At 41.7% G+C, this 9,664-nt stretch overlaps 1 protein-coding gene across 1 annotated transcript in view; it reads left to right on the forward strand.

Moving 5' to 3' along the window:
- Positions 1-9,664, forward strand: part of ANKRD13A (ankyrin repeat domain 13A) — a 38,617-nt gene that overhangs the window by 14,600 nt on the left and 14,353 nt on the right. The window contains exons 3-6 of the mRNA XM_023513238.1: positions 1,851-1,896; positions 3,707-3,850; positions 4,487-4,676; positions 9,307-9,373. Coding sequence (XP_023369006.1) covers positions 1,851-1,896; positions 3,707-3,850; positions 4,487-4,676; positions 9,307-9,373 — 447 coding nt within the window. The remainder of the gene's footprint in view (positions 1-1,850; positions 1,897-3,706; positions 3,851-4,486; positions 4,677-9,306; positions 9,374-9,664) is intronic.

The following is a 9,664-nucleotide window of genomic DNA, read 5'->3' on the forward strand; positions in this document are numbered from 1 at the left end:
CCCGCCACAACACCCGGCTATTTCTTTTGTTGCAGTTGTTGTTGGGCAGGCCTGGGCTGGATTCAAACCTGCCACCTCTGGTGTATGTGGCTGGCGTCCTAGCTGCTGAGCTATAGGCGCCGAGCCTATTTGAGCACTCTATAAAAAAAATTCTGGCTGGGTGTAGTGGCTCATACCTGTAATCCTAGTACTTTGGAAGGCTGAGGTGGGTGGATTGCTTGAGCTCAAGAGTTTGAGGTTGCTGTGAGCTATGATGCCATGGCACTCTACCCAAGGTGACAAAGTGAGACTATCTAAAAAAAAAAAAATTCTATAGCACTTAAGCTAAATCATGCCTAAAGTATTCAATTCCTATGTACCAAAAGGAAGCCTTCCATGAAATATGTAATAGTTGTATGTGTGAGAGAAAAACAGGACTAAATTCATGAAGGGGAGAGGTAGGAGGGGGAAAGGGGGCTTGGTAAATTCCCACCTAAAAAATACAATGTAGGGGTATATAGCACACTTTCTGGGTGAAAGACTCAGTAACAACTTGGATATTACTTAACAAATGCAAACAATGTAACCTAATTGTATGGGCCCTCATATTAATCCAAAGTAAATAACTAAATAACTAAAGACAACACTCCAAAAAATAGGTGTATATTTATGAGTGTGCAAAGATCATACAGATTTGTTGTCTAACTTACTGCAGGAGGCACTTCGTCATTTGCCTTTTGTCAAATGAGAAAATGATTTATCTAACATGGGTCTCTCTTCATTTAAAGAATTCAGTGTAAAGGATTTTCTATTTTAACTATATTGATCCATGTCAGTAGACTGCATTGAATTGTATTCTCTGCATGGAGTATAGACACCCCATAAATGGCTGTGTACTTACAGGCACCAGAAGCTATTATTGAAATCTTGTCTTTTGACTGTGTCTCTTTATAATATTTGCCAGACTTTTTATCACTGTCTCAGTTATCTCTTAGAGGTTATCTTTGTACATCATTGGGATCCTGGCTGGTTTTACTCCAGAGTAGATTCTTGGCCTTAGTGCTCTGTGCTACTATAAAAACCATGGCAAAGGTGGAGGTGTAGGGAACAGGAATACACCTGGAATTTCTGGCATTTCTCTTCTTAGATGGTAACTGTTGGATTTCTTAATCTTCAAGAACTTTCTATTGTTGAGAGACTGTGAGAGAAAGAAAAAGGGTTTAAAAAAAGAACCTCTAATAATTTAGGGTAGGTAAGAAAATAATCCTAAATAGGGCTGCTTTGGTGTCATAAAACTTCAGAAAGCCAAATTCTACAAGTTTAAGAGAGTGGGGCAATATTTTCTGTTAACTGGAGGGAAACGCAGCTTCCTGGGGAAGTGATGTCTAGCAGTGTCTTTGGTTTCACAGAGTAGGCCCATCCATGTAAAGGACTTCCTAGCACAGGAAGCCTTTTACACTAAAATTCCTTGCAGAAGAGATGAATTTACATTCCTTTCTCTTTGCTGAGAATAGGCTGTTGCCCACTTTGGGTGGCAGTGGTTAAGGCCACCGTCCAGGCTCATCTTTTGTTAGTGGCAGGAGGAAACTAATTGAACTCTAAACCAGGTTTGACTTTTATTCCTCTCCAGTATTGTTGCTTTCTTGTAACTCTATAGACATATTTTATATCAGAGTAAAATAATAGCTTGAATACAAAATAAGTAATGGGCTTACATTTATGTTTCTGTTCATTTTTTTTTCTGTTGTCCCCTCACTTTTTTTAAACCCAGGTTTAAAATTAAAAAAAGAAAACCTATTAACCCTTGCCATGTTTGTATTTAGTTAGTAGTGCCTGAGGTAATCTAACTTAAACCTGTGTCTGCCCTTTAGGCTCCAGATTTCTATGTGCAGATGAAATGGGAATTCACCAGCTGGGGTGAGTGGCTGTGGGCTTATAATTTATTTCTTTCTAAATTTACTTAGCCTGAAAGTAAGTTTATTCCTTTTTTTTTTTTTTTTTTTTGAGACAGAGCCTCAAGCTGTCCCCCTGGGTAGAGTGCCGTGGCATCACGCTCACAACCACCTCCAACTCCTGGGCTCAAGCGAGTCTCCTGCCTCCACCTCCCAAGTAGCTGGGACCACAGGCGTCCGCCACAACGCCCGGCTATTTTTTGGTTGTAGCCGTCATTGTTGTTTTGGCGGGTCCGGGCTGGGGACTCGAACCCGCCACCTTAGGTGTACGTGGCTGGCGCCTTAGCCGGCTGAGCTATAGGCGCCGAGCCAAGTTTATTCTTTATAACAGTCACATGTATTTTTCTTTTTTAATCTAGGAAATGTATAGAAAAGAATAAGGAAAGACAGTTACCTATAGTCCCACTTAAAACCAACTAGTACTGGTGCTTGAAGTGTTTTTCTTCCAGTCTTTACGTCCCATGCATAGGACTTTTCCCTCTAAGCATCTATAAATATAGTATGTAGACAGTTTTGTTTTCACCTTTCATTGCTTACGCTGACATCCAAATTATTAGTTTTTAACATGTCACTTTAAATTACTAAAATTTTAGGCTCAGCACCTGTAGCTCAGAGGCCAGGGCATCAGCCACACACACCAGAGCTGGCGGGTTTGAACCTAGCCCAGGCCTGCCAAACAACAATGGCAACTACAACTAAAAAAGAGCCGGGTGTTGTGGCAGGCGCCTGTAGTCCCAGCTACTCAGGAGGCTGAGGCAGGAGAATCACTTAAGCCCAAGAGTTTGAATTTGCTGTGAACTGTTATGCTCGGGTACTCCACCAGGGGCACCATGGTGAGACTCTGTTTCAAAAAAAAAAAAGAAAAAACATACTAACATTTTAGTAAGTAGATTTATCATAACCTACTTCCTTGTATGGTTTAAGTTGATTCTTTTAAACTTGTTATTCTAAAGAAGAGGTGAATATTGGAATGCTTGCTTTTTTACAAAATGGATTTTTTTCTACAAAGTATCATAGAAGGCAGTTGACTGACAGTATGTTTTCATAGATATTCTACTTTTATTTCTTGTAGATCAGTTAATTCCTAACTCCTAGGGTTTCAGCCATTTTCATTTCCAGACTTCCCTTTCAGGCAAGAGGTCATATGTATAGGAAACATTTAAATGAAGTAAAAAGTATATAAAAGAGGGCAGAGCCTGTGGTTCAAGGAGTAGGGTGCCAGCCCCATATGCTGGGGGTGACGGATTCAAGCCCAGCCCCAGCCAGAACAGCAAAAAAAAAAAAGTATATAAAGGAAGAGAACTTCAGATTGTTCTGAGGAACTAAAGAGTTCTTTTCTGATGCAAATGATCATTCTAACTTTGGGTTTGGTAAGAAGCAGCCTTATTTTAGACATTTGATATTCCAAATGGTGGCTATGACAATATGGTAGGCCAAAGCCATATGGCAAGAGTAGCATATATGAAAGAGAAAGGCCAGATGGACATGATCTATAGCTCTGGTGGGGGTTGATAAGTGGGTTCATTTTGGGATTGAGAATACTCTTGGGAAATTTGTTTAGAGTTTTCTCTGACAAATGGAATAGAAGGTCCATTTTTATTTTTTTGAGAGGGACTTCCCTGTATGATAAATGTAGCAGCAAGAAATCCAATTCTATTTGATAGTCACCATCTTGCTGCCCCCTTCCTTTTGTTAAAGTCAGACCCTTGATTTCCTGGCCTGGGTGTTCTGCTTGGTCCTTGGATTTTTCTCAGTAGTTTGCTTCTCTCCTCCAGTGCCGTTGGTTTCCAGAATATGCCCAAATGATGTCTGTCGCATTTGGAAAAGCGGTGCCAAACTGCGTGTCGATATCACGTTGCTGGGATTTGAAAATATGAGCTGGATAAGAGGGAGGCGTAGTTTTATATTTAAGGGAGAAGGTGAGCAATTCCATTCTAGTAATTGGTGCTCAAGCTAAATTACAGAGTGATTTTTAACCATCCGTATGTGTTCACGTTTATATGCCTTTTCTGTCTGAGCTTTTGTGGGGCATGTCTTTTTTTGATTATTCAGCTCTGGCTAGTTCTCCTACATGTGTCCTTTACTGCCCAGCACTTTTACCCTTCTGACATGTCTTTCTCATTTTCCTGAGTCTTTAAGCACAAGCTTTCTGTGGTGTGTCTGTGTGTCTTCCTCCCATGATCAGGCATGGTCCTCCTAATGGAGGGTGAGAAATGGCATTGCCCACCCAATGTTGTGCATGCATAATTTATATTAATTCTGTAATAATATACATATTTTATAAAGGGCATAGATGAAACATGTTAACTATAAAGCAAATTATCAGGCATGCTGCATCTTTGGGGAAGATGGCTCAGAGCTTCCTATGAATGATGAGAAGCTGGCCAGATAATTGCTACCCAGGTAAGTAATTGGTAATCAGTACACTTTTGGGTTTATCGCATAGACCTGAAAGGAGAAGTGAGAAAGACAATGAATTTTCACATATGAGGTTTCCTCATGTGGGCTCTAACTTGCTTTGTGCTTAAATATTATGCCCTTGTTTCCATTAACAGACAACTGGGCGGAGTTGATGGAAGTCAACCATGATGACAAAGTGGTGACTACTGAACACTTTGACCTTTCCCAAGAAATGGAACGTCTCACTCTGGACTTAATGAAGCCAAAAAGTAGGGAAGTTGAGCGGCGGCTCACAAGCCCAGTCATTAACACCAGCCTCGATACTAAAAATATTGCTTTTGAAAGGTATGAATTTAGACTCTGAATTTTAATGTCTATTCCCTGTGCTGCCATCTTTAGTGACATGTATTGTATTAATTGGAAATTATGGGTGGATCAGGGTTTTTCTAATATGAAATAACAAACACTCACGGGTTTTAAGATTGATCTTCGCTGTAACCAAATGGAAACTGTAGCTATCATTCTACGTTGTCTATCATTTTTATAGCGCATTGGTTAACTCTTGGAGAATGTCTTCATGTTCTTTTATGGGCCCTTTCTAGTGGACTTTACTTATCTTATTTTTGTCTTGTGATTTGTGGACCTATAACACTCCCTAATTCCAAACCACAGAGCTTTGCATTTCTAGAAGCTAGAATTGACCTAGTATTGAATTTGGTTGTACTAATGTCAGTCAAAGTCACACTTACTATATAGTTAAATGTGGTTCTTTTTCCTACCTGTGAGGCATAGAAGTTTAGAGCAAGAGTTAGGAGAATGTTCAGTTCTATTCCAGACTCTATGAGCATAATTCTCTAGAGAGGTCTGTGCTTCAGTTGATCCAGATAAGGACACTGTCACTGGTCATCCTCCTCTGGGTCATGAGAGAACATGGAGAGCCTTTGAATGAAAGGAAGTAGAGCCTGTCAAAGCTGAGGGAGTCCATAAGAGCCCTTGTAGTGTTTGCCTAGGATGTCACATCGAGCTCTATGTAAGCCAAAGTAGCATAACTTGAGCTAAAATGGGCACATTATCCCAGATTTAGGCTTTCTTGTCTCTCAGTGATTATCCTAATTATCTTTTCATTTTCTATTTCTTATTTGTTTCCAATATAAAATTGGTTAATAAAACTGAAAGTTTTTTGTTTAGTCAAACATAAAACTTGTTAAGTGCACTGTTCTAGTTTAGACAGAACCATGGAATTAGGCTGTTTGTAGCAGAAGAAAAACCCAGAACATCCAGCTTGTGTGGTGTCCAGGTGCTACTGTGGCTTCGGTAGGAGCATCATGTCTCCTGGGCACGGTCAGCCTTCTTGTGCCAGACTCTGTTGTCTTCCAGGAATAGCAGAGTTTAGAGACTGACTGGCTTTACCTGGGAGGGTCTTAGAAAGACACATGTAGCTTCAGTACATACCTCTGCAGATAGTGAGGACACTTCAGTTTAGGGCTCTCTTTGCAGTGCTGGAAGATAGAGGAGGTAGGAGTGAGAATTGGAGGAAATGAATGCTATCAGCAGGACTACTAAAGAGCTGTGCAACTTTGGACAAGTGGCCTAATCTCTCTGGTTTTCTGTTTCCTTAGCTGAAAGACAAAAAAGGAGTGAATCTGGAGATGAAGTCTTTGATGCCTGTGATTCTTCAATGTCTTAAGAAGAGATATTGTTCCCCATATAGTTCAATGGCAAAGTTGCTGGAGTTGTTGTTTGTTATTAACTGTAATTTATGAAGCAAATGTGATGATCACTGGCTTTTACCCCACTGAGCATAGATGGGAAGTGACAGCACATTCCATTTTGCTAAGGACTTTTTGTATTTGTATGGTCACAGGGTTTTCAAACTGTTCAAGCTCATTCTCCTTTTGCAACTGACAGTGTGTTGCTGAGAGAATTTCTGGAAGACAGCTTTTTCTTTATGGTGGTCAGAGTTCAGTGTATGATAAGTGAACTTGCTGAGCAACAAGGAAGGATTTGAGCCACTCTTTTTTTTTTTTGAGACAGAGCCTCAAGCTATCCCCCTGGTTAGAGTGCTATGGCATCACAGCTTACAGCAACCTCAAACTCCTGGGCTTAAGTGATTCTCTTGCCTCAGCCTCCCAAGTAGCTGGGACTATAGGCACCCGCCAGCTCTGGTTTATATGGCTGGCGCCTTAGCCACTTGAGCCACAGGCGCCGTGCCATGAGCCTCTCTTGAGAATGAGGTTTGCTAGTGCAAAAAGTGTACACGTCTGCTTCTAACCAGAGGCGTGAGCATTCCTTCAGTTGAATTTGGAAGGCATGGCACTCTCTTATTTTATGACAGTCTTTTGTCTATCCTTTCTAATCTGTTACTTAGAGCTTGGGGCTTACAAGTTAAAACCTTCCTCCAATGCATTTTTAGCATACAGTATATACTGTCTGGTTGCAGTTTGGATTTTTCTCTTTGAAAAATTATGCTCTGTCTACCTCAAAGAGAATATTCCCTTCCACCTTCAGGGCCTTTCTCCAAATTGTGTAGTAGCCACCAAGATACAGTGCCTGCCAGGTGGCCTTTGGTGTGATGGTTTCAGTGAGGACAGAGGTAAACGTGGCCCAAGAGGAGGAGCTGGGTGTCCTATCATCTCCGGATATTCTTTCATGCAAAGTTACTAAAGAGCCAAGGAGTCCTGAGGATCTTGATTTGAAAACGGGTGTAGGCAGGTGCAGTGGCTCATGCCTGTAATCCTAGCACTGGGAGGCTGAGGAGGGTGGATTGCTCTGAGCTCAGGAGTTTGAGACCAGCCTGAGCCAGAGTGAGACCTCATCTCTTAAAAAAAAAAAAAGGAAAAAAAAAACAGGTGTCCTGGCCGGTGCCTGTAGTCCCAGCTACTTGGGAGGCTGAGGCAAAAGGATCATTTGAGCCCAAGAGTTGGAGGTTGCTGTGAGCTGTGATGCTACAGCACTCTACCAAGTGCCACAAAGTGAGACCCTGTCTCAATAAAAATAAATAAATAAATAAAAATTAAAAAAAAAGAAAATTGAAAATGGGTGTAGACATTGAGTTTAATAACAAAACTGCTGTCAGAGAGTGGAAATGCAAAGGGGAGTAGAAGGCAGGTTTGATGGAGCAGATGCCGCCAAGTGAGGAGCATGGTGGTTCTTGGGAAGAAAGGTGTGGCTCCGTCTTCTTAGCGTGAAAGAAGAGTGAGGTGGACATAGGTCGCCTTTAGTCCCCCATTGGACTCTGTGCCAGAAAACAGTGATTTTCTCTGCCAGAATATCAAATGACTTAAGCAAACAAGGAACTGAGGGTTGAATAAAAAGGAGTATCTGCATTTTCAAGTATTGATGGCTGATAGGAGGCTGGTTTATTAATTGGTTGAATGTGGTCCCAACCCCCTTCCCCAGTAGCTGTTGTTTTTGTTTCTGAAGTGTACATTGGAGACCGGTAGCCTTTGATGCAGTCTGTTTAGGATTCCTCTCTTTCTCTCCATCAGTCAGGTTGCATTAATTGTAGACAACCAGCAGGAAAATAAAAGCACTGGTCCCTCCTTTTCCAATGGGCTAAAATCCATATATAAACTCTTTTGAACCCCATCTGGACTAATTTCATTTACTAAATCCCATTAGGAGAAAAACAAACTGAAAACACAAAATGCAAATAACCACATATGTTCTTTGTGACATGGCTAACCTCCTGCTATTCCCTGAGCTTCCTGCGTGACGTCCCACTTCACTTGGGAGTCAGAGCAGAAGGCAGGCTATTGCCCTACCCAGGGCCAAGTGGAGCTAGGATGTGATGTCCTAGACAAAGGGCAGAGCATGTCAACAGTCCCTTAGGAGAGGTAGTATTTCCTAGCACAAGCTGCTTGGAAAAAGAATCAGAGCCTCTTGGCTGCTTTTTTTTTTTTTTAATTGAATGGTAACTATGTACATTAATGCACTTCTGTTGGCTGCTTTTGATTTCTAAATGCATTTTTTTCAGGAGTATGTTGAGTTGAACAGCTGGGTTTTGGGATATATTCCTAAGGTTGCTGCTGGAATGCTGGGCTACTTTGAAGTCAGTTCCACAGAGCTTTGATGAAGAGCAGGGCTGACAAACAGCTTTTTGAATCTTTTCTCCCTGCCGCACCAAATCTGACAAAGCAAGTGACCCACAAGCCTTTTTGTAGGCATTAATGGCTTCTCCAAGCAGCTTGCCAGAGTAATGATTTCCTGGACTACCTGCACTCCTCCAAGGAGAAGGATGGTCTGTGCCTCATTGTTCTAAGAATTCCTTGATTAAGATGTGGCTGCTTGGGCAGCGCCTGTGGCTCAGTGAGTAGGGCGCCAGCTCTATATACCGTGGGTGGTGAGTTCGAACCTGGCCCTGGCCAAACTACAACAAAAAAATAGCAGGCGTTGTGGTGGGCGCCTGTAGTCCCCGCCACTCAGGAGGCTGAGGCAAGAGAATTGCCTAAGCCCAAGAGCTGGAGGTTGCTGTGAGCTGTGATGCAGTGGCACTTTATCAGGGGTGACAAAGTGAGACTTTGTCTCTTAAAAAAAAAACAACAACGATGTGGCTGCTTATGGAGATGCACCACTGACGTCCATGCCCACAGTTAAGATGACCCAAGTAAATACTGTGACCTAGATACCACTTGTGGCGAGCCCTTGGATGCTGGTTGTCTTCACTCACTTCTTTAGGACAGCTGTCCAATAAATGTCATCACCTTTGTCCCCTGTGCTGGTTGTTCTTATAAAGAAGCCAAGCATGGAGGCTTTCTTTGCCTAGGGTGAGGCAAATTGATTAGTAGCTGTGGGAGGGGGTGGGGGATGTTTAAGCCATCTGTCGTTGATAGCATCCTTTTGTGGATAGTAGGACCATGATTTCCAAGTATCCTTCACTAACTTAAGCTGGGGGAAGAAAACTATAAAGGCTGCAGGGATAAATCTGAATGGCATATTGTACATGTAGAAATTTGTGGTGTTCACTTTTTATCAGAACTAAATCCGGATTCTGGGGCTGGAGGACAGATAAAGCAGAAGTTGTTAATGGTTACGAAGCAAAGGTAAAAGGAAACTCTTAAAATAAGATTTAATATAGCTGTTTAGCTTCTATGCAAATGAGTCTGTTCCGATTTTTTTATGCATCTGTGCCATGAAGATGCTCTGGGGAATAAGTACTGTCTAATGTGTCTCTCACTTGGACTTTTTATTTTATCTGATCTGACCTTGAGAAAATAGGATGGCATGTCCTAAGGAGGTCTCTAGCTATGCCAGAAAGAAACAATGTCATAGACAGGAAGGAGGACAAGTATCACTTGTGCCAGTAGCAATGACTTCAATTAAAAAAAAAAAAA

Source organism: Otolemur garnettii, unplaced genomic scaffold (assembly GCF_000181295.1).
Source record: "Otolemur garnettii isolate 467f Iridium unplaced genomic scaffold, OtoGar3 scaffold00038, whole genome shotgun sequence".
In the NCBI taxonomy this organism is placed as follows: Eukaryota; Metazoa; Chordata; class Mammalia; order Primates; family Galagidae; genus Otolemur; species Otolemur garnettii.